The following is a 26,197-nucleotide window of genomic DNA, read 5'->3' as shown; positions in this document are numbered from 1 at the left end:
AGTTCAGATTCAGGTTGATGGGTAGAGCCACAGGATTATTCTAAGGCCTTACAATTCCATAAATAACATCGAGACGTTATTCTACAGCGACTAGCAAAAAAAAAACGGACAGTGCGTGGGTGCAAAATCCAGTGCTCGCCAAAAAAAGAACATGCGTGACGCGCCGAAGCTAAAAAAACTGGTTGACAGCAGAAATGCGTACGTTTGACTGTAAAAGCAAGAAAGGCAGAGGGCAGGTGCTCTTTTCATTTTCCCATAGCTCAGCTCTCCCTCCTACTGTCTGTGGGAATTAGGGCTGTAGCAGAGAGAGGGGGAAGGGGGGGGGGGGGGGGGGGGGTTGTGGGGCAACGAGTCTTACTGTAGGTATATAAAGCCTCAGAAAAAGGGGTCAGTGCACACAACCGCTAGGAGATTCCGCACTAATTCTGCACAGAGGCTCTGAATCTGCCCTCGGCCATGCCACCCCGCATTTTCATCTCGGCGTGATTCTGCCGGCCAGGACTGTAGTGAACGTCAGAGAGGAGGGATCCTCTCATCGAAGCATGACAACGCCACACGTGAGTGGTTAGCCTTTGCACACACAGCTCAGCGGGCCGGCCCAGTAGCCATGGCGTATTACGAGCCCTCACGTTGAGAGGCGTTGCGCTACAGGAGGAGAGTGTGCAGAATTTATGGTGTGTTTATTTAATCAAGTTAAATTGTGAAAAGGAATGTGTTGTTGCTGTAGTTCACCATGAGGTACAATTATAGCAAAATTTGGTTCGGTCGTAAATTAATCATTACAATGTAGCGGATCTGAAAGCCAAGGATAGGTTCGTGGCTCATATGTGTCCAAATTCTGAGTATCATTGGGAGGCATTGCACTACTGGGGGACTGTATTTATGTTGTTTGTTTAATCAAGTTGAACTATGAAAAGGAAATTTGTTGTTGCTGTAGTTTACCAAGAGGTACTATAACAGCAAAGTTTGGTTTTGCCTTAGTCATTACTACTACTACGCCTTATATATATCAAACTTATGAGAGTCTTTGGGAGGCATTGCACTACAGGAGGAGAGTGTACAGTATTCATGTTGTGTTTATTTTAAGTTGATCTGTGAAAAGATATTTGTGTTACTGTAATTTGGTAGTTTGTTGCACTGTCTTGGTCTTGTAGTTTGGTTTGGCCCTACGCATTAAAGCTGGAATTTTTTCCTGTAATAACTAGTTACTTTATGCATAATTATTTTATCTGTAAGATGAAAGTCTGCTAACTATCCAACTAGCGTGAGCCAACACAGGTTATCTGCGCTGGATAGCTGAGTGCCGCTAACTAGTTAGCATACTAGCTAGTTAGCATACTAGCTAGTTAGCATAGGAGCGTCCATTGAAAATAGTTTTTGGCCAATCTGGCTGATATGCTAGTGACACACACTGTAGGCTGCCGTTACTATCAAGTTGCAATATTAACACCATCATAAGCGATGTTATTGCATAATCTCATTGCAAAAGCTACAATCATAGAAAATCTAATTGCCTAATTGGTTCGGGGAAGCCATTTTTACTAGGGTGGGAACTGTTTACTGGTGAGCTGACGGCACACGAGCGACACTGGCTGCTACACCTTCTCTGATAATGTAATACTTCTGTGGTTGTTGGCTGGACCACAACAGCGGGGCCAGCCCTATAAACGCAAATGTCTGTCACTCACTGAGTGACTGAGTGATGAAGTTACACCATTGGTCGGCCGTGGCACATCATAGGATCACAGAGTCCGAAATTTTCTCTGCTGAGATGGGAGCCCGTTTCTCCCACACAGTAAGCAGGCTGACCAATATCATGCATGTAAGCTGAAGCTAACTGAAGCTAAAGTGGAAGCTATACAATTATATCATATCGCCGTTTATTTCGATGCATATGCGCGAGCTCAGTCCACCTGACAGCCCTCTGTTCTGTCGGCGGAGAGAGAGACACAGACAAGCATGGAGGTTTCGGTGTGCCGAGGGCTTACTGCCGATGCTTCCCGGTGTTTCCCGGGAGCACGGTTCCGGCCAGTGCCGATAGCTGGGCGCCGATTTGTTCCCGGTGATCCGGCCGAGATTTCGGCGGGGGTCCCGACGCCTATGCGTCACCGGGTGTCCGGCGAACGGCGTTTTCGGCACCGATGGGTACCAGAGTGACCGGGGCTTGGATCGGGAGGATCAATGCGGGCCGTGGGCGCGGTGGAGAGGACAGCGGCGGAGAGAGGAGACGGACACGGTCCAGCCATATACTAGGTTTTGACCTAGTCTTATTTGGTTGTAGTCCGAACATCATTTCAAATACATTTCACTGCCAGAGGGGGAGACAAAGCAGGGAAATTGAGAAATCCCGCATTTGAACTTTAACCAAACTTTGGATCTGAAAGCCAAGGATATGTTTGCGGCTTTAATCAAGTTGAACTATGAAAAAGAATGTTTCTTCACTATAGTTCACCAAGATGTACAATAACAGCAAAGTTTGGTTTGGTCCTAATCATTACTAATGGCTCTGGAAGTTAAAATACGTTTGTGGATTGTGTAGAACAAACTTGGGAGAATCAATTTTAAGTGCAAATCCACTCTGAAGCAGTATTCCCCCAAAACAAAGAGAGACTAATCTACAATGTCATCAAGCAGCACTTTCCAGGGTTTAGCACCCGCTTAGCGCAGAACAGCACAACTCTGCCCCGCTTGGTGTGATGTGTGAAATGTTTATAAATAGCGAGAACACCACATGCTGTATGAAGCTCAGCAAAAAACGGTGCATTGCTTGGAGGGGTGATCCTCACTGTTTAACTGTTTAACAGCTCTAGTGTTACCCCAAATTGGACTGATTTCCCTGTGAATATTACAAATCTACAAATCTCACCTAGTTTTAATGTTTTCCTTTCTAGACAAGTCCAGTATACTCTCAAATCCTTCAAATCAACATGGGCAATCTCTGCTTTTCGTTGCTCATTGAAAGCATGATCAAATTAGCTGGTACACTAACTCCAGCTCCCTCAACCGCCCTCCCCTCCGCTCTGCTTTATTTATTTCATGCTACTTCTCTGACCTCCCCAGCCATTCTGTTTGAAATTTAACAACGGAGATCACTTTTTAATTAGCTTTATTGACGGAAGGAAATCGTTATTTGGTCTATAAAGGGAAGCCTCTGTGAACATTGTGTCTTCTCAAAGCTTGGGAATTGAAACGTTAAGTGTTTAAAAATAGTCCCCCACTGTATCTCCCTCCGATAAATCTCATTATTGCACTCGCTTTCCTCCTCTTCACCATGCAAAAGCGCATTTTCTCACCCTTCACCCAGCGGTCAGATGCCCTCCTCTTCCATCTCCTCCTGTCTTTCTCTCCCTCTCTCTCTCCCTCTCTCTCTCTCCCTGTAGCACTAGTCACTCGTGGTTAAAGTATACGTCAGTTGTCCAAGCCGTGCTCCATTAGACTCACGTGGGCCTCATCATGCCTCAGTGCCACGGCTGAGTTTTACTACCGTGTAGAGAAAAGTACAAAAGTAGCTTGGGGGAGGCTGCGCTTGCACATGTGATGCACTCTTATTGTTTGTTATACGTGATTGTAGCTCCAGACTCCAGGTTTAGAGAAAGAAAGAAAACATAATACCTTTACATGCGCTGCCAGTTCTGTTAACTGGGTTGAAGACATGGTGATTGGGTCATGGTGGGATCCAAAAACATCAATTTCTTTTATTGTTCACCTATATTTAGAGTTATAGGCACCAGCTCCTCAAGTGACTTCAGCTGCAATTTCAGGAACCTTAGAAACTCCTTGTGTTTGGTATTGTTTGAGAGACCAAACTTCTTATCTTTCATTTCAACTAACTTACATCTCTGATGAACACAATGGTTGGGAGCTGTAAATTCCCCATGTTATCTCGCCTATTCCACCTATTCTTGCCTATTCTCGCATAAACCATGTTCAGTCCGAGTTGACTGTGACCTCTACAAATGTCACACAAAGGATTATTAAGATATCCTCCAGGAACATATTGCTTCAAAGCAGGTATAGAGGACCATGGTATCACATCATATGCACGTTGTTGGCTGCATTAAAGTGGTAATCCATGAGATCCTGGTTTGTTTCTTTTTTTTTTTTTTTTTTTTTGGAAACATCTTCGGTGCTAAGCAGTTATTGCTGTGGGAAGTTAACACTGATGCATCATGAACTTATATATGAAGAAAAATAAAAGAAATAAGGAAATGAGGAAAAGAAGTTTTGAATCATGTGTTTTCAAAGTTTTATAGGGTTTTCCGCACCCAACATACTGTAAGAAAAATATCAGCTATTGATAGTGTTACATGACTATAGTTACTCCACTCCATAAATTGTGAGCTTAGCACCATCTAGCAATGGATCCATTAGAGAAGTGATTCTCTGAATCACCAACCAATGTCAATCAAGGCGCTTGATGTGCATGGTAGTAAAGCTGGTGGAACAAGTCATGAGGCTCTCACTGTAAATGTGAAAAAACATGTACTGTATGCAATACCTGAAACTTATAAAAAATATATATAAATAAATGCAATGCAATAGATAAATGCAATGGTTTTGAAGCCTACAACAAAACCTCAAATATTAGATACCTAAGATTCGTTGAGTAAATGTGATTTGTTTTCATGTCAGGCTTCATACACTCATCAAAGCACACTCAAATAGTGCTCTGCGCAGCTCTAATATGGTTGCATAACCATAGTATGGGTGATTGTACCTTGGGCTGTAGTGCTGCTTCTCATATATTGTAGGTCACTGGGCTTCTCTCAGGCTTGGGGTCAAATGGCCTTTGATTGGTGCTACAGTAGAGATGGTCTTTAGCTCTGAGCTTTCCTTGATATGTGCTTGCTGAGTACAAACTTTTCACCTCATTATACCAATCCCACTCTGAGCTGGTTATCAGTTTATGTCCTACAGTGTACATGCTCCTTCACTTGGACACTCTTTTCAAAATGTGAGAGATGAAAGATATTCTTGAATTGTATGTGATTCATTTCAATTTATTCATTTGTGCTTAATTTACTTAATGGAGGAAATGTAGACTTCATCTTTAGGTTGTGGTATGTAATGTAATCTCAAAAAATACTTTCCTGTCAAATTGCTACAATTCTGCCTTTCTTGCTATCAAATCTAATCTTAAGTGAGATTTTAGGATGCAGGTTGGACTGCTTCAGAGTGGAAACACTGTGGAAGAGGCGGTTCATTTATGGATAGTATTTGATTCCAGTTCCTTGGGTTTCATAGAAAATTGAATTATCTCCTTCCTGCCGCTGTAGGTGAAAGAACAATTTCTCCTGTTTTATTTTACTGTAGAAGGCAATGGAGATATTGGATATGAAAACTCTTTGATATAGAAACTATAGAAGCTCACTGAAAACTTGATGTACCTCATTCTACTGTCATTGAAATTCTATATATTCATAGACATTTATATAATTTCCTTCATACTTTGTGATAGTAGTGTAATTTGCTTCTGTCTCAGACAAAAAAAAGCATTGTGAAAAATATTTTTGTCAGCCAATATGCATAAAGACAGTATTTCTGAGTGACTGTATTATGCAGAGATGCTCTCAAGTGCTTGGTTCTTTGAGATGCTTAATGCTTTTGCTCACATTAACTGAGAAATAGCTTGTTTAACTGGCAGGTTGATGAGAACAAGTATGGTTTTACAGTATCACCGTCATCACATTATGCTAATAACTTTGCAGTGACTAATCCGTGCTTTTAACTTTGACTATGCGGGAACAGTGTGATTTTTGACTACAGTGTGCTTGTAGTTTCCATATTTAGAGCCACTTCTCCATCATTATGCCATGGTAAGCTAAGCTGCAGTAGTAGCAGCTGCAGACACCTGCCTTCCTCCCCTGTAGCGACGCCCCGGTGGAGGCGACATCTGTGTTTGGGAACTGGCCATACTGCCCCGGAGCAAACAGACACTGCTTCTGGCCTCGCCATGTCCTCCTCTCTTGAGAGGGAGGCTAAGAAAGAGTGTGTGTGTGGGTGCGCGCGAGTGTGCGTGTGTGTTGTTGTACTTCTGTTCAAGTGAGAACCACTTTTACTTTTACACTTTTGCAAAGTGAGGTCATTTTGCTGGTCCTCACTTCTTCGACAGGCTGGTTTAGGATTAGGGCTCGGGGTTAGGATGAAGATTGGAATTAGGATTTGGTCTAGGTTAGGGTTAAGAAAAGGCATGTTGTGGTGAGGGTTAAGCTTAGGGTTAGGGTGAGGGATTAGGGAATGAATGTGATCAAAGGAACATCCTCATAAAAATAGAAGTACAAAGGTGTGTGTGTGTGTGTGTGTGTGTGTTTGTAATGTAAAAAAGAATAGCATAATTTAGCCAAATTTCCCTCCACAACATAAAGCAGTGTAGTTGTAATATTTAGAATTAATGTTTCTATGATGATAAAGTATCCAAACATAATTTTGTTCCACTGCGATCTGCACGAGAATCATAACTGGGACTAGGGATAGGATAATATCAAAATTCAATATATCGCAATACAAAAATGTGACAATATGTATTATGAAGCAGAAAAATGTTTCGTGATATTAGCTCCATTTTATTCTGCTGTAGTAATCACAAATGAGACGGCTTACCCATCACAATTTCACAAGCTCTCATCCGAATGATATTATTTACGCTTTGTAATGACATTTTTAAAATGTTGCTTACATTCTAGCAAGCCAATGCCATTGCTAGCAAGATTTGTGGCTCAGAAATAAACATAATTCTGCGCCCAATATCACATATCGAATCGTATTGTGAGATAAAACATCCTTCCTTCCTTCCCTCTGTCCCATCCTTAACTGGGACCAAAACTAAAATTGCCTCCTAGCATCACTGCAACATAAAACACAAAGGAAACACTGTCTACTTGGTATCAGGTGTGTTTACACTTCCAGCTTTTCTGAATCGGCAATCGGTGGATAAGAGCTGAAGGCGATAAAGACAGATTTACTGGCAACGGCAAAGAGAGGGGAGCTCATCGTTCCTGTTGCGCCCGTGCATTGTCAAGCAGAAACACTTTGCACCACTGTATCTCTTGACGGCTGCTGATTAATCCTCTTGGATGGCAGTAATTACAGTGTGCACTGAACACCTGTTTCAAGGGCTTCAATGAAACTCTGCCCACCTGTGGCATAATAGCGCCCCCAAAATAGCAGCTACAGAAGAAAATGGAGCATACGTGCACCGCATGCATACAACTGCACATGCTCCGTTTACCTCCATTCATCTTGACGGAGAATGAATGGAAGAGAATGAATGAAGTGTCAACACTAAGTGGTCCATTGTTCTTTTCCCACAAGTCAGTTTTTCATTACCGCTGCACAATGTGGAGTGTTTGTGTTTGAATCAAGGCCATGCAATAGGACAGACGCACAGTGTGATGACACAAACCACTTCATCAACACGCTTTTTTCTGTGCTTTTCTGCATAGATGGGCAAATGACTCTGTATGAAATATGGCTGGAAAAAGTTTTGCTGATCAAAAGCTTAAGGACTCGCCCCATAGACATGAACTGAGTTTAGTCTATCGTTAAAGCTATAATGTGTAGCTTTTTGCATTGAGGCAGGGAAGTCTATTGGAAGTCTTACCCTCCTCCTCCTACAAGTTGCTGCTCAGCTCTTTTCGACTCTTCAGCTCTTTTCCACTTCAGATGGTGCCGGCGTGGAAAAGCAGTGCTGATGTTCACCCGTTTTTGAATGGGTCTTGTCTGCGGCACGTTAAGTTTCACTGTACTTTCTTTTCTTACTGCTTTCCTCCATTGTTGTTGCAATGACTTCCGTGCACTGTGAACATTGTTAAAAAGACAATTTCTTCTCAAACAGGGGGATTTAGGCATGTACACACAGACAGACACAGACCGATAATGTATATCCTATTTAATTTTAATGTGAAAAAGCAGTATAGACATTATGAGGAGGATTTTCTCTCAAAACTCAAGTTCATCTGCTACCCCACCTCGCCACTTCCCCTACATCTATTGGATCGTAGGAATTCATGCATGAGAATACAGCTAAGGCAAAATTACAGAATGCACTTCTATTTTTAGTAGCCCCAGTAGCTGATATATCATTGGCCCAGAGCTGCATCCTCCTGTCGTTAGAATACAGCTCTTTACAATGCTGCCTTCAGGCCTCATCAAAAATAACCGTAATCGCTGGGGCGTTGGAATTGGGTTGCATCTCGGGGAGATCTCTCCGCTTCTGTTTGTGTAACCCCTTGGTGTCTGTTGTCACTGTTCACTCATTTTCAGTGTGGACATATTAAACATAAGAGGTATGGGCCTTTTGTTGCCTGTTTCTTCATAAGGTTCAGTCAAATTTTGTCCCATTAAAACGCCAAGTCCAAGTTCACAGTGCTGACATTAGCCAGCTAATTTCCAGCTCGGGATGGAAAGCATGAATGTTGTGTCGCAATGCAAATGTTCACAACCACCGCTGACCCCTACCTAGCTCCTTACTAGTCCCTCATACCCTGTAGGGCACAAAAGTGTTGTTGTTAAGTGCTGTTGAAATAATCGTTTTGATTTATTATTGATGCGAACAATTTTTGCTCTGAGAAGATAACCACTTCAGGAAAAAATTCAAAACCTCCAGCCACAGAGAACTTTCCACAGGGTGACATCAAAATTTTAAAAGCCTTTGTTAAGCAGAGACCCCAGTCTTTTAAACCCCCACCCCCCACCCCCCACCTCTACCTCCACCCAGGCATTTTCCTCCAGAGAAATCGAAGATAAATCTTTAAAGCTTTGTATTTTGCCCAAAGAGCGTCATGCTTTTGTGCACCGCTTGCACTGTCACACGTCTGTTAGGCAACAATTTTTCTCGAGTCCTTCACCATGGGACTTTCTTATGATTGTTCGTTTCTCTCTCTCACTCTTTATCCATTTATCTCTCTCTCTCTCTCTCTGTTTGTGTGTCCGTTTCAGTTTGTAATCATCCTAACTGTATCTGTCATCCGTGCGCTGGATTCTGTGTTTGTGCGTCACACGCGCCTACGTACCTGTCCCTTGTGATGAGCTTCTTACCTCTCGCTGCTGTGGTTGCGTTTGTATGGATGTGTCGGACGTATGTCTATTATCTTGGGATTGATTGATTGTTTATAGACAGGTGGGGCGTTTATAGTTGTTGTCACTTTACCTGATTTGCATTTTATTCCTCAGTGAATGTTATTAAAAGAGTGAGAGAAGCAAGTGGACGTTACATCAGTCCCTGCTGCGCTGTTTCTCAGACCTGTTAATGATCTTGGTTTGCTCTCGGTCTCCAACCGGTGGTCACATGTGGTCGTGTTCCTCTTTCCAGAACAGGCCACCGGCAGTGCAGGGGTCACCCCACAACGGCCAGCCCCCACCCTGCATGAACCCTGCCTTGATGAACGCTCCCTGGGTGAGAGAGATTGGGGGGGGGGGTTAGTTTTGTTGTCCCATCTCACTTGCATATACAGTAACATCCTGACGATCCACCGTACCGCAAAGCTCGGGGCAGGGCTGCCTGCTCTTGCTCCTCTCTCATGCCTTCTCAGATCATTGCTTTCATATCATCATGTCGATGCACTGTAATGGGACGTTTAACTCTGAAATCAGCTTCCATCGAACCTCCATGTTGCGTTCATTGGGGTCAAGGGGCATTCCATCCACACAACACTCTTTAGGGCCATAGTTGACTCTCATGCCCATGTGTTACCACTATATTTATGTTGTTCTCTGAAGATTATTGTCAATAAAACAGTATCATTTTGATGACATTATTCATGTCAAGACTGGGTTTTCATTTTGTGTCATATGAATTTGTCGTTGTTGTTGCATACAACGGCTCTGTCTCAAATCCAAGGAAACTTCCTATTTAGGTCACACAGGTAAGAAGTTGAAATTTGCAGCTTCTAGTGTTGACTCATCTGGGTTGGAAACATCCCTCTAACACATGTTGTTATGAACAACTTAGAAGGAAGTATGTCATGGTTCCTTAGAGGTAGAAGAAGTAGGAAGAAGTATCCCACACAACCTTGCAGCACCAGTAAGAATGAAAGAAGGAAGAATGAAAGTCCTCTAACGTCTGCCAAATTTAAAGGCGGACAGAAGTCCCCACTTTGAGAAAGGTTTTCCGGAAGAAAAAAAAGAACCTACTATGATGCAATTGAAATACACCTGTTTTTTGTTTTTGTTTTTTTTTACTTTTAAGAAAAAATCCTCAATAGAGAATCCTCTTCCCTCATATTTGTATAGTGGAAATATATTTTGGACACTGGGAAAAGATTTTCTTCCTATGTACAATGTCCCAATGTACCAGTACATTGTTTTGGCCAATTTTATATTTTTAAACAAATCTAAAAAAATGTTCTTAAGTGTATATATATATATATATATATATATATATATATATATATATATATATATATATATATATATGTATATATATATATATATGTATATATATATGTGAAATGTTTTTTTCCCTATATATGGTCGAATAATTAACTTGCTGCAAAGTCGTTAATGTAGATATAAAGCTAAAATGACTTGATGATTTTTCATTGCAAACAAGTACACTTAATTAGCCGGCATAATTTACCTGGCATGTTTTTATCATTTCTTTTAATCTGTTTTGAAAAATTCAGTTCATGATTATCAAAGATGATTAAATCTTTGAAAATCATCTTCCTTCAGAAATGGTATCTTAATAGGAACCTAGCTGGTATCAAGGTAAAAGGAAGCTATCCTGGATTTAAGACACGGCCAATATATTTCATGTTACACATGCTACAATATGATGCTATATCAATTGTAATCAAACACCTGCAATTGTGTAAAACATGGGCTTGTTTACATTTTGCCACTGAACAACAATAATAACAGAACAACTGCAGAAAAACCCTAAGGAAAACTCACAATAATATTCCTTATGGTATTTTTTATCTCCCATGCTATAACCTTCCTGTGATAATCCTGTATTGATTTGTTGTGATATTTATATAGTCTCCATCTAAAATTTTAGGATTGCTATAATTTTTTTTCATAAGGGAGCATTTTATAAACATTGTAGTTGAATTTACGTAACTGATTCTTTCAGAATTTTTAAGTTTAAAAGTTGCACCAAGAAAACAAAAAAAACATGATATTCAATATGAACATATGCTATATTTCTTGCCAGTTTATCACAATATATCAATATTGAATGTTCTTAGTGCATCCTGATGTTGCCATGAGAACGGAAACACAGAGTAGCCTACATGATGGAGCTCATATGATTATCTTTGCATTTATGTCTTTCATTCTGTTATTGACTTTTCTTTGTTCCTCCCTCCTCTGTCCTTCCTCAATTTTTCCCCTCTTCTCTTTGTCCACCTCCGCCTCTCTCTCTCTCCGCTCGCTGAAGCAGTACCACTACCAGGAGGAGGACTCGCCGCCGCTCGACCAGGGCTTCCCGCGGCTCACCAACGAGGTGCGCGCCCCCGAGCTCGTGCACGTGTCCGAGAAGAACCTGTCGGAGATCGAGAATGTGCACGGCTACGTGTCCCACTCCCACATCTCCCCTCTCAAGGTCAGCATCCCGGCCTCTCTCCTGTCGCCCCCGAGTGTGTTTTTTCTCACCTGGCATAGAAACCACGACCCTCCGACCTTCATCCCAACTCAACACCATGAATGACTGCCAACATGGCCTCCTCTCCGTCTCTCTCTCCTCCTTCTCTTTTGTCTTTTAGCTCGGATATGTGCACAGACTCTGCAGTAAATACCGATCAGCAGTTTTTTATATATAGTGGGCATTTTTTCTCTTTTTGTATTCGTGTAGCCTAGCCTGGCAAAATGTCTTTTTCCCGCTCTTTAATATCATTATAGTAAACAGGACAAGTTGTGATACTTATTTCTGTGTTTTGGTGAGCAGATATCAAGCAAATACTAATCAGAAAGTAGTAGCATAAGAAGCCACCCATAACGTTTTGTGGCATGAGTGATGATAATCACAGAAATCTGTACTATGAATTTACATTTTGCATTCTAGTCATTGCTTCTATTCAGAGAGAAGAGTAGAATAAGCTTCAATTCTGAATCGCCCCCATTTCGTCCTGCTTCGCTCTCCTGTGTTGCACTGATCCGGAAAAGCATGATGGGTGACACCATCATGCCTGTCAGTTTGTGCTTTTTGTATCACTGAAGAATAAGAAACGATAGAAAAACGTATTTCTCTCCCTCTCTCTCTCTCCCTCTCTCTCATTCCTTGCACACATTTTCCCTCCGCCATTGTCTTGATTCAGTGTGTTTCCTGACTTGGTCTCCAATAAGCCTCTAATAGCTCAGTGCCCTACCTCTGCCCACAGCTAAGCAGGTCTCCATGTAGAGTCTATCTAGGTTGGAAAATAAATTCTTGATAGGACACATTACTTGGAATTGATTCTCAGAATGTTGTAAAGTAACCAGGGTCACAGATCAAATAATACAATGTGCTTTAATGCATGAGATGAGATTACACTGACAGTTATTTAATAAGGTCAGGGAATTCCATGTGCCCATCCCCATATATTCCAAATACAGCCAATATTACTCTTGCGTTTCTAACACCTCCCTGTGCTGTGCGAAACTATTGTGCTGAAGAGCAGGGTTTCTAGTCAAAGGTTGAGCCAGTAGGGGGCAATGTTGGAAATGAAGAGGAGTTCTACTGTAGCTGCAGTTCATCTGAGGCAAAGTTTGGCAGACCTAGGCAAACCATTTGTTGTGATTTAGTGAAGGGAGAATGAAGTGTCTGCAAATTTGTTACCTTGTTTTTTGGACCACAAAGCACAGAAATAAGCATTTAACATTCCTGAGCCTCATTTACTTTCAGACTGATTTCAGTATCAAGATGACTGTTATTTACAGTATAACTAGAAACATGTAGTGCCACCGATGTGAGCAAGCTTTATAAATCTGATTATTTTAGCATATGCAGTTTTCCACTTTTTTGCCAATGCAGTCATTTAGTACTGAGTTTAGGGAAGGTTCTGAAAAAAGGCCCTTTTTGCTTTTTCTGTAGACCTGTTTTAAAGATGTTTGGGAATATCCTAATCAGCCCTGTCAGAGGGGGAGTGAGCAGAAAATTGAAGGAAAGAAAAGCTTTGGAGAAATTCAAATTCAAATACAAAATACAAAATGTAAAGAAAATGAAACCTTTGTTGTGGGTTGCGGACAGGATGTGGTATGCTACTTCTGCCACTAAACAATCCTGCCTTGAAATATGTTGACTTAAATGCCCACCACAGTTAAACAGAAGGTTTCAATAGTATTTTATTCCCAACTTCTGGTGTAATTGACTCTCCAAGTTCATTTGATATTCGATTACAACTTTATTTTGACTTGAATTCTTTCTGTGGCCACCACTCATCTGCAAAATCAGTTCCAAGACCGAGCCATTACCTGTGATCTAAAATGAAGTCATGCTGTGGCTTTAACCTTGAAGAGCTTTGACATGGCTGCCAAGTGGATACATGAATAGCAGAAACAGTGCTATCGATCAGATGTGATTGGACACACACTGACTTCCAGGAATGGCTGACATCATTTCGGGATGTAGTTATGGGTGAACTCTCCACTGCTAAGAGTAAAAACATTCACACATAGTGGAAAGATTTCCTGTGCCATAAAATGTCAGGAACTATATATTTCCTATTACAGTTAACCTAGGCCTCTATTTTCACTGATGTCAATCCATGTATCCTTTATTTTACTTAATTTTTATTTTACTCTTACTTGTATCCTCTGATAACTTTTACTTCTTTTGTTAACTCTCTCCTGTGACCAGGCAGGGTAAGATCACGGTGGGGGCTGGGGACAGTGGGATTGGATTTTTAAAAGGGGGGAATATTTTAAAATCATGGTTAACATTTAGCAATTTTCTCACTCAACATTTCTCGCTCCAACATTTGTGAGAAAATTATGATTTGACTATAGTGGTGATAACAAGGATCAGGATAAACTGAACTGTTTACTGTTACTGTTGCACTAAAATCACCACTCATACCACTACTTATGTGTTGCTTAGTAACCACCAACTGTTTAGCTGCTATTCAAGAACTACATTTCTTCATGGCAAGCAATGAAAGGTTTCTTGAACTTTTGCATTGTGTTTTTAGTACAATGCCGTGTTGCCGGTGTATAAAAGCAATAAGCCACATTGTGCCTAACAACAGCTGTTAGCAGTTCTAAAATCACTGTAAGCCCTGCCTTCTTGTGGCCTATTGCTTAATTATAAATGATTGGCTAACAATTCCTCTTCCTCTTTTGTGCTATAAAGCAATCTCCTTTGTGCCATAAAGCAATCAGGCAGATTTTCCGTCAAATCTGACCCATTGGCACACAATGTAAAATGTAGTGTAGAGGCCAGTAGAGGCTGCCAATCTTCTGGTGATGGTCTGACTTGTTTACAGTAACTAATGTCAAGATTAATGTGGTAGTGATTTATTCATGTCAAAATGCTACACATACCAACTTAAAGGATAAGGCTGGTGTTTTTTAATGCATTGCTTACCGTCAACAAATCCTATGAAAATAACAATATCAGCAATGATTTTGTTTTGCCAACAAGTCTCGTCCATGTAGCCGATGCCCAATGCAGCCATGTCCCAGCAGCCATAGAACTCCATTGTATTAAAAAAACGATTAAAAACACATCACAGAGCCATGTCGTTGCTCTGGGCAACATATTTCATCATCACGATGCACCGGGCCAGCTGACTTTTTCCTCAAACAACTTAATAAGCCGGCTGTAAACACGTTTGCGATCTCAGGAAAGTAGTTCTGTAGCACCGAAAATAGTCCCCGGCGTAATGAAGAATTTGTTCCCATTTGAATTTGATTTGGTAATAACTACAACAGTCATGGTAACAGTTAGCGATTTTTAAAATTGAAACTATGTCTTTGTTGTTGAGCTGTATTTCAAGGTTTTTAGCTTACAATTGGAGCCAATGACTTCCAGGTTGACGGCTAAAAACGGTACGTGGGAAGTCAGAAAGTAACGGGAGTAGAGCAAATGCATTGTTGATTTTGTTATTTTCATAGGATTTGTTGACGGTAAGCAATGCATTAAAAAACACCGGCCTTATCCTTTAAATGTAAAACACAGCAGTGTTGTGCGTCACGGAAACAGAACCCTTAAACAGAATTAAAAGTTTTCACACCTTTGTGTGCGTTATGTTCCGCTGTGGTGTCTTTGAGGAAACTGGCTATCACTTCAGGTCCCACTGAGAAAAAGGGAAATTAGCAGGTAGGGAAAGATATGCTGCCTCTGCACCTGCATGGGTGTTGATTGTGACAGAAGAGTAATGCAGTAACGACAACTGTCAGTGCTAGGGGGGATGGTTTTGGTATTGGTTTGTTGACTGGCTGTGAACACCTCTAAAACCTAGAAAATCAAATGCACGCAAGGTAGTATCTGAATTACATCATGTAGACTTCAATCGATGGCTGTCACTTTTTTCTTTTGGAAATGAGTTTGGGTATCGGAGCAAAAGAGAAGTGTGACAGTCATGAGTCTCTCTTTGCACAAGAAGCAGTCGGTCTGTGGAGGGAGTGTTTACCCATGGGAACTTATCAGAGGCTCTTCCTCATTCAGCAAAATAATGCAGGAAGCCAGACTGGTCCACTCTCCCTCTCATCCTCATCCAACCTCAAGCCTACTTTGAACATGTTTCCCTTCTCCTCCCTGCTCTTGTAACTGCTCGCTGGGCACCTGTTTCCCTCTCCATCGCACTCACAACGTATGACTGGGTAACCATTACTAATGCTTTTTTATCCTTATGCATTAGGCTCACGATTTCCCTCCCCTCCCCTCTCTCTCTCTCTCCCTCTGTCTCTCTCTCTCTCTCCCTCCCTTTCCCCCAAATATACTGGCTAGTGATCTTGTCTTTCATTTCTTACCTGCAGCCTGCACTGGTTACCCGTTTTGATCTTGCATACCCGGGTGTGACCACAGCAAACTACATGGCAAGTTTTGTTTTCTTTTCTTTTTGTTTTACCTTTGGGGGGATATGTTAAAGCCCCCCCCCCCCCTTCTGATTTTTCTATAGTTTTAAACCTCCCCTTTGCTTTTTGGGTCCTCGCACCCAAATGATTGATGTCCCCTCGGTGATGCATGGAGTTTGTTTTCATGTTGCATACTTCTTCAACCCATTGCCTGACGAAGCAATCATTCTTTGTAGATGTTTCTTGCCCTTTTTTTTGTCATGTCCACACATTGTTAAGAGAATCCCATGTGTGTTTGTGACCCATCTGCTTGCCAAGGCATCCCATGTGCTTGCTATGGTGTTGTGATCGCCACTGTGATATGGTGTTATTAGTGTCTTTCTTATCAATTATCTACTGCTATATGTTGAAGATCTACTGCTATCTGTTGAAGATTGTTGAAGGTTTTACTGTACCTAGGCCATGTGCTTGGGACTCAAACTGCCCCCTATCTGATTTTACTTACACTTTCATCATAATGGAAATTAATGGTTTGTATTTGCCTTTTTTGCTATAATATTCAGAAGGCTTTATGTAATGTCCAAAGCACTGTGTTATAAACGGCATGCTCCATTAGGTGTGCTCTGTCTTTATAATTTCTGATGGAATGTCTTTTCAGGAGTGTCATCTTTAATTAATCTGCACTGACGGTTTAGGTGCGTCGTGTGCAAATGGTATCAATTAAGCAAGAAAATATGCTCAATTTTTAAAGGAGCGTAGGCTCTACATAATAAATTCGGTGCCTTTATCTCAAGAAATCTCAAGGTCAGTCACTGGCTGTCAGTTCTTAGCACCTAATGTAAAGTGAACCCCATCAATAATTGTTTTTATGACTCCTAATAGGTATGCACTAGCTCTGCTTAATAAAGGAAGGAAATCACCTGTTTAATAATCAGTGCTAGGTAATAAATGCTAATAATTGCCCTGTCATCGGTGAAATTCAAACTAAGATGAGTTGAAACATTCCACAAGGCTGTACCTGCATTTTTAGTTAAGAGCTATAAGAATCGGCACTCTTAGAAAGCAAGACGTAATTCACTTTTTGTGTATTGAAAGAAAGGTAATATAGCCAATCACAGCGAGTCACTTGATTTGACTTTGCAGCTTGCACTGAACTGTGCACATTTGATGATTTGACTCATTTGTCTTTAATGTGATGTCTTGCATGTGCATAAGGTCAAAGAGTGCAAGAAGTAGATTGCAATAGGCACCATCTATCAATGCAAATATGTTGTGAAATTGACTCTACAATCAGAATTGGCTCTTACATGACAATTGGGCCTAAATGTTTACATCTGCAAGGAAGAAAGAGAGAATTTTTCACAACAGGGGAATCTGCGTTTATAGGTCATACTTTATCAACTTGGCCCAGTGGCCTGGGTGCTTTCATGTGGTTCAGTCTGGGAGTTATGACATTGTTGCAAAATGTGTACAACCTGCAAAACCTTGTGACATATTGCATGAGACTTTTACTGAGCTTTACTGTTCAATTTTACTGGTACATTACAGGAAAACTTTACAGTGCATTCGGGCATTTGGGTGGGTGGGAGGGTGGGTGTGTGGGCGATTGGAGAGGTAAGAAAAATGCCAATGTGTAAAACTCAACTGTGGTGATCGTGTCCTGGCTCTTGCCCAGTGGACAAACTCTTGACCTGAAGTGCCGGCCGTCTCCCACCGCTCACCCAAACACTGCTGTTTCGTCCTCACCATCCTCACACCTATACGTCTGATTAAATAACTATCGACTTTCTCCGGATGTAATTTCCTGGTGGGTCGGCTCCCTCGTGGCACAGCGGCAGACCCGAGTCGATCCTTAATGCGAGTGTGGGAAAGGCAGAGGCGTGCGCGGCTCGTGAATAGGCCCAGGACTAAGAATTGGTGCTCGGCCTATTTGTTTCCCCTCAGCCTTGGGACTTTGAATGAAAAATTGCTTTAATACAGCCACTGTAATTGTGAAGGCAACGGGGAGGCAAGAATTATGGTTGGTGTATGGCTAGAGGAAGCGTGCCCCCTCCCTCACTGGCCAAATCAAGCACCACAGATTGAGTCTGAGTCAGGGAAGACGTTATTGATTCCAACTGCTGCGTTGTTTATCGATTGCCAGCCTCTTTCTGTCGTAATATCAGCTTGTAAAAACGCATGAATTTTTGGGGGGTTTTTTTGGGTGGCAATTACTTTTCTGTCAATCAGGAAGGGTGAACTTTGTGCGTAATAAATAGCGGTTTAATGATGGCGGCGGTAGCAGTCACCGGTTGATGATCGGCGAGGGGGTAGCAGAGGTCGGATCAACAAAGAATGGGCTTTCTTATCCCACGGGAAGAGATCACTTCTTCCGATCCACTCCCTGTTGTCATAATTCCTGCTCTCACTTCCCATCCACACAATAGGAGGCCTTGATTGCCTCGCCAGAGCTTTCCGATTGGCTTCTCAAGCCACCGTGGGCTGGCGGGGACTTGGATAACAGCACTGCCGCCCAGCCGCGCCTCATCAGAGTAACAGTGAGGATAAGAGAATCATTTTCAGTCATGCCCCGCATAAATGCACTTGATTATGGCATTTTGTGAAAATAGACTGTGGATAGTGACTGCGGCCAAGTCTTTTCAGCTTCCACTGCTCTAAGAACCCACTACTGACAAATTGTCTGACTTTGATTTGATGATCATATCCACTTTTTGAGGGCTTGAGGGACACGTTAGCAATTATATTAATAACAACCAGCAGTTTATATATCTTTCCTTGTTTTGCGAGTGTAATTGGGCTAACATGCCTCTTTCACTACAAGGCAGCCCGTTTGAGCACAACGCATTATAAATTTACTTCCTTTTTCTAGACACTCCAAGCACATTTTTGCTCGTTCTCATTTAATGTACGGGCTGATAAGTGTGTGCAGTATGCGCTCATTATTTTGCACTGTAGATTCTAATCTAAGTGCAGCAAACAAATGTAAACGTTAAGGGGAAATTACTCTTACATTTGCATCTCTGATCAGTTGTTACCAGATAGGGTAAAGTGCCATGCAAGGTCTGGATGAGCTTGATTGACTTCACTGAGTTAATATTCAACTCCAACTCAGACCAGCATCTTATTTTTGGAATGGTTCACATAACGTTTGATACATTTGGTGGTGTGGCACCTTTCTTTATTCTGCTGCGAGAGTGACAGCAAGTAAAAAATGTATTTCCTCCCAGTTGAAAATGTTATCAGAGTGAAAACGAACTCTTACAGACACCACATCTATTTGTTGGGCCAGGGGAAAACAAATTGACAGGTGACTGGCGTCCTTGAAAACAACTGATTATTATTATAAGGACAAAATGTTGTGACGATATTGCAACAATTCCATCACTCTGAATCTGCCGCTGCCATCAGAAGGCTGTTTCATAGGATTTCAGTTCTTAGAATATATAGATGGCAGTTTTATAGGCGAGGAATACAGTGTTTTATCTCCCTATTTCTTTTATGGATGCATTTCTTTTTTGTGACATTGAAACGCCTTCTCCAGGCTGTATGCTGGAGCAAAGTCAATGAGGAAAGCTAGATTGCAGGCCAGTGTTTGGAGGACTGCTTACTAATTCTTTTTTTTTTTTTCTAATTCCATCTTGGCATCTCCATCTATTTAAAAGACCTTGCAACTGTACCGCATGCCTCAGGCACAAATTCAGATCTTGATTTAAATGTGGGCCAGGAGCCCATTGCCACTCTGTTTGACACCGTGCAGTTTTCCAGGCCCATCATAATAAAAGTACCACAACAAAGAAGCAACAAGCAAGCTTCAATAGCAAACATGCTTGACAGCTTTGTTGTATATCTTACTAGCAGAGAGAAAGTACCTTTTAGTTACTTATAGTTACTGTTATAGAACCTTTTCATCTTCTACACAGATTAAGTACAAGTATATTCAATTGAATGTACTTGAGTGTCACCTTATACTTGGGCAAAAAGGGCAATTTGGCTTTAGGAAGAGAATGTTTAATTTTCATTGATAAGAAGATAAGAGAAAATATTTGTTTTCTGGTTCATGTCCTCAGATTTTTGCATTCACCTGTGTAATATGCTAATGAAAGCTGAGGAAGCAATATAATGTAACTTAACTAAACATCAGTTAAGCAGAATGCCATGTTTGTTTACATCTGCCTCAATCCAAAAAGGAGCCAAACGTAGATGACAAGATGGCTGACCGGCTCGCTCGTCTGTTTTCTGCTTGGCTTGTGGAAATTTGACTGAAGTCTCAACCTTGAGAGGTCCTTTTTTATTTTTCCCAGAGACTGAGTTGATCGTCAAACACAGAAGAAAGCATATTTATGCACCTATCCCACTGGCCCAGACCAGTTTTATTCACTCATTTTGATACCTGCTTATTCCTATTCAAGGTCAAGATCACCAGTCCGTCACAGGGCCAACACATAAACAAACATACTGACGCTCACACCCACACCTAAGGGCAATTTAGAGTCTCCGACCTGCATGTCTTTGGACTGTGGGAGGAAAGTGGAGCACCCAGAAAAAAACCCACATGATGGGAGAACATGCAAACTCCACATAGAAAGGACCGCGGCCGCAATTCAAACCATTTAAAGAATACTGATATTGGAAGATTGAGTAGCAAGCACCATATGGAAGACAGCTTGTGTGAAATATTCTCAACTGAAGCTCCTCTTAAGGTGATAAGATGCAATAACTGTCTGCGATGCGTGGTGCGTACATGTTTATACCTCTCTGTGACAGGTACAGTGGGACATCTCTCTCTCCCTCGCTTGTCACTTCAGTGTCACTTCGCAAAAAGGTGTGGGTTTGAATTTTCACTGAATAAAGTAACAGTTCACAGCACATCAACAGATTCACACCGCAAACAAACAGAACCGTGCGGTCGGAAAAGATGCGTGATGTGATTTGAATTGACTGCCTTCCAAAACTGACACTGTCTGTAATGCTCCAATGTACAACTATGCTGTGTATCGTAGGATATAATGCAGTCCAGACATTGGAAAGAAACCCTCAACCACAACAAAAAAAAACATGTGTGTTGCATCAACAAGATGCAGTTGCCGTGCTTACTGTGGAGATTGGCTGTTGGCCTCTAGACACCAAATGCTGTGCAAGGTTAGCTTTTAACAAGCATGAATAACAGCTTTCAGGAACTTGCTATAGGTTGAATCACTATTGTGTTACATCAATCAGCAATAGAGACATTTATATATTATTTATATGAAAATGTTGCTGCTTATGTTTGGCTTGTTAGGTTTGGAGATACAACAATCCAAAAGGCTTTCCTGCAAAAGTACATCTGAATCAGCTTAGAATTAGTCAAAATATCCTGAATAAACTGTTGCAAATTACAGCAAACTGTGGTAGAGTAGCAAGTAGCAAGTAGATAAAGTATTCAGTCCTCAGCTTTTAATAGCATTTTCAAGCATTTCAAGCATTTTCAACTATGCAAATGGCTAGTTAGGTTTACAAATCCTATCCTATATAAAAAATGTTTAATTGTCTTATAAACACGGTTTAGTTTTGGCCCTGTCGAATACACCAGCTCGATTTATAGTGTTGCAATAGTAAGGAACATCACACTTTCCATCAAGGCAATGGAAGACTCGCCAGTCAAAACTTGCTCATGGAGGCAGGGCTATATGGACCCAAAACAGGGCTGAGATTGGCAAGATGCTGGTGTAAGAGCTTCACTCCAGCTAAATTATCATCAAAGGTTATACAGATCATCCCGTTCATCATAGCAAATGCATGAATATTCATTGCGTGGTTGATAAAACAGCACTTTCCAGCCTCTTTAATTGGGACAGAGGAACTGTCTAGACTTCCCAGTAATCAAAGAGATTCTTTAAAACGTCTCCTCTTCTTCCGTAGGCAGACTGTTATCAAAGTGCCCATCTGCCTCAGTCACATTTAGACAGTTCTTGGAAAATGTGTCAGTCCTAGGCTTGTTGTCTCACTGCCTTTTATTGTGCAATATGGGAAACATTGAAGCGGGGAATGTGATTTTTATTTTTTTTTTTGCCAAAAGATCATGTTATTACTAGCGAAGGCCTCAAGAGACCTTTGACAGTCTCGTCTCTGACATCTGTTAGAGTTCTTCTCAGGGGCGACCTGAAATGAGGTCTCCAAGTTTTTGTGTGTAGAGGGGCTGAGTGGAACCAAAAACACACTTTATTGTAACACAGTTGAGGCTTCACAATTTACCTTTTATTACACGCCTGTTTAAATGGGTTCTGTGCTGATATAAGATATAAGCCATTGGCGTATAAAGTGTGGTCAACCCCCCACTCAAATGACTGATAATCTAACAAGTAGCAATATTCTGATATCTCTTACCATTGCCTACAATCATGAATTATTAGACCATAGATTCTGATGTTCTGTAGACCTTGGATGCTCTACTGTATATTCCCTTTTCACTATGATTACACTGTCACCGCGCTGGTGCTGAATATCTCCCCATGATGAAGCCTTTTTTTCTCCTTCACCATGGTCTATTATCAGTGTAAAAAAAGGAGGTCCCTCTGTGCTTTTTCAAAAACCTAATGCTCACCTCCCTGTTGAATTCCAGATTAATGAGCAATACATCATGAAGAGAATCCATGCACAATGGAAGGAGAACGTCCAAACAAGGGCTTTTGATGCAACAAAGAACAATATAAAGCTGCACTTGGCAAATATTTTCATGTAAAAGTAAACCTGTTTTATCAGCCTAAATCACAAAGTGGGGCTGCAACAAAGAAAAGCGTCCTCCCCGAATTGGGATGCTTTAGATTCACCCTATTTTCCCAGATGAAATTCTGGTGTCTGGTATGGACACTTCTCCGCCCACAGGAAGCGTCAAATCGAAACTTAAGTGCAAATTATAAACTGTCTCCTAAACAGCAGTGAGCAGCACTCCGTCCAGAGAAAGCTGGACTCAATAAAGCATCACAGACCGTATCAAATAAGTGTGAAATATAGAGAACAACAGCATTTCCGTTATACCACTGTGAACAAACCGATGATGTACAAACAAATCATCTTTGTTTTGGCATTCTCCTTTTTTTCTCATAGTGTGAGAATTCCATTTCTCTTCCTGATATAGTACTTTTTTCATTGTACCCTATCAAGCTACCCTCTACCCTCTGCAGTATTTCCCAATACTACATGATCCTATCTCCTAGAGAGCTTCTGCTGGCATTATGAAACAATGTCAATGGTGCTTTTTAGTTGAACATAAAGAATGACGGAGGGGAACCCAAAGATAGTCGATAGTCGAATAGTCGAATTAGGTCTTCCACCTCTGGAACCACGTGTTTGAATCCTGCCAGAGCTTTCTCTCCTGGGTGTCCCCTATTTTGGCCTCCTTACTAAATAAATAAACTCTTTTTTGGGAGAAAAGAATGACACAGGAATACAATTTAGGAGACCATATACTCTGAAAACAAGGAACCTCTTTGGCTTGACAATGTGTGGTAGTTGATAGTTGTAGGTAGTGGTAGTAAAGCGACTTCAATCCAGAATGGGCTGGTGGTGGTAAACACAACTGACGTGGTCCTTTGGCTCCTCCAGTGCAGATTTACTCTGGCCTTGGTAAATGCATACGTGTGGTACGTGACTCTCTGTGGTAGTGCACATCAGTGAGGATCGTTCAAGAGAGCAAAAGAACAAGCGGGAAAAAAGAGAGAAAGGGAGGAAACACGAGGAGGGGAAGAGTCTCGCAACGCGTGATGACCTCTTCTACTGATGGTCTGTTCGCAATGACTTACCATCTCACCTAGATTGAACAAAATGACACTCTGCAAATAACCCCACAGAACCATCTCGCCATCTCTGTGAAAGATTCGGTGCTCGGTCTCCACACTTAGACACAATATGGGATCCTCAGAAATTGATTTGCTGTTAGTGGGTTTCTGCAAGAGGTCAATTTTGTGTGCTTTAGTCATTTTCCCTTAAAATAGTTTTTGCTCTTCCGCTGATGGAAAATCCATCTGTGAACATGAATTAAGGGTGGTGACAACACTCAGAGAATAAAAAGTAAGACATATATTGAACAGTTTGTCTAATATTGTCACAAGAGAACATCTTTTGAAAAAAGTCAGCCTCTCTGGCTCTTAAACAGAGGAAGGAAAAATGGAAAGCTATTAAATAGAAAGAGCCATTAGTACTTAAAGAGCACTGTTGTAGTTTCTCAAATCTTTTACATGAGATGGAGCAGGCCTGACTGTAGCCAAGGGGTCAAAACATCACATAGGATATATTGGATGTATGCCAGAGCTTTCTATTAATGTCCATTTGTACTAATTTGACACCCATGTATGGCCAAGTTCTCAAAATAATCACTGACAACCACAATGGACATAAAAATACAAATCCTGTATAAAGTCTAGAACTTCTCTCCAGTGTGCAAATAGAGGACGATAGAGGCCATCAGCTTTCAATATTCTTGTCAGTGGTTTCATACTAACACTAACGCCTTGCATCACGAGCGTTCTCAGCAGGCAGTGCCTTCATAGCTCTTCCCCTGAGTTCTCTGCCTGAAGTAAGATATATCCATCTGTCCATGATACCTTACCCAAAGCCTGAGTCGACTTAATATATCTTTACTCCACAAAATATCAGACGAATTAAACCATATAAATCAATGCAATCTGTTCAATTCAACAAATTATGGATACACAAGACAAACAACAAAACAACAAAACAATATGTATTTTGTGCACTCAAATGAATCAAAACAAGAGCACAAGGTCCATCTCATGCGCATACAATACCATTTTATCATGTGGTATATCGTGGCACTCAATTTCTTTTTTTCTTCTGCAGCAGCCACTCCCGAGCTCTGTATATTTCCCATCTATGAATGTGAAAAATCTGATATGAACTAGCCAACACTGCAGAGAGGCAGGCCGACTTCACTGGGTAGCATTTACGCTGACATATGAAGAACAGGGTAAGAACCGGGTGAGGGCAGACTCATTATAGTAATAACCAAGTCATTCGCAGTCATCATCTGGCGATACATGAATATATTATGTAGTAGAAACATGATAGAGTTGGTATTCATAGAGATTGTGGGATTAAAACAGTTGTTACAGCTCTCTTTCCAGGAAGATATCAGGTTATTGATTACAATGTGAAAAGACTGAAATATCGCAACATTTCCTAGTGTTAGATTACAGTTGTGGGTGGCTGTGGATAAAAGAAGTAACAATCAAGAAGCGTCTGATAATTACCCCCATAATTATCCCCCCCACTGAGCACCATTTGACCCTATACATCATGCAACAGCCCCTTCAAATATCACCCACTCATGATGCCTATGCCATCAGACAGATTATGCAAACTAAATATTAAGGATAGCTAATGGCATGCAAATTTGTACGCAAGGGTAACTACAAACCACCAGTGGCTGCATCAACATAATATGAAATCATTATAAAATGATACAGCAGAGACACAAGTATTAAGGTTCATAACTGACATATTGTCATTGCCACATATTTCCATTGACATGAATGAGATACCAAAATGTATTTACATGCAAATGCAAATTATTAAGCAACATACATGTGCTTACTTTAGGATGATTACACAGAAAAAGAGACAAGCCTACTGAAATCCAGTCCAGTACATTAACATTATGTATTTGTTGGTTATTGATCTGTGTGTGTGTGTGTGTGTGTGTGTGTGTGTGTGTGTGTGTGTGTTGTCAGTGTGCGCTGGGCTGCAAGTCAAGGTCAATGGCTCGGTCAATATTTCAATCTCGGTCAGCAGGCAGCCCTGGAAGTTCGACTCTGTGTGTGTGTGTGTGTGTGTGTGTGTGTGTGTGTAGTCTATTGTGTACTTTATTATGTGTACTTTATTCTAGTGAGGATGCTTGATTGTGGCTGTGCATGCTGTGCAGACCAGGTGCTGACTTGTTTGTAAGTTTTCTAGTTGATTGATCAAATTTTGACTGGAATGGGTGATGCAGCATATGAGGTGAAGCGGGTCAGATGGAAATATCTGATTGATTTTCCTATTTGCATTATGTCCATAACTGGATAATGTTCTGTTTGAATAGTGGATGGTGGATGATGGGTGCAGGGCAGGTTGACCTGTTGCACAGTGAATGCTAACTGTTCCAGTACACTGTCTAATCTGCTCCGAGGAGATTAAATATATTTTATTTTCACATTTCTCTTGCCCTCTGTTTGCTTTTTATGACCTGTGTTCTAATAGATATCAATAACAATAATAGAAACTATAC

General features: G+C 41.2%; 1 protein-coding gene across 6 annotated transcripts in view; it reads left to right on the top strand.

Annotated features, from left to right (window-relative positions):
* The window catches only part of dlg2 (discs, large homolog 2 (Drosophila)), a 179,093-nt gene that overhangs the window by 81,017 nt on the left and 71,879 nt on the right, over positions 1-26,197 (top strand). For 2 of the 6 annotated variants that reach the window (XM_078286622.1, XM_078286620.1), the window contains exons 1-2: positions 9,339-9,394; positions 11,384-11,545. In XM_078286622.1, the coding sequence (XP_078142748.1) occupies positions 9,365-9,394; positions 11,384-11,545 (192 nt within the window). In that variant the 5' untranslated portion in view covers positions 9,339-9,364. Of the gene's footprint in view, positions 1-9,310; positions 9,395-11,380; positions 11,569-15,897; positions 15,958-26,197 lie in introns of those variants that run through there. The other 4 variants (XM_078286621.1, XM_071902916.2, XM_078286618.1 and 1 more) reach the window with 4 other exon arrangements.

This window comes from Centroberyx gerrardi, chromosome 11 (genome assembly GCF_048128805.1).
Source record: "Centroberyx gerrardi isolate f3 chromosome 11, fCenGer3.hap1.cur.20231027, whole genome shotgun sequence".
NCBI lineage: Eukaryota > Metazoa > Chordata > Actinopteri > Beryciformes > Berycidae > Centroberyx > Centroberyx gerrardi.
This window is presented reverse-complemented; position numbering and strand designations above follow the sequence as displayed.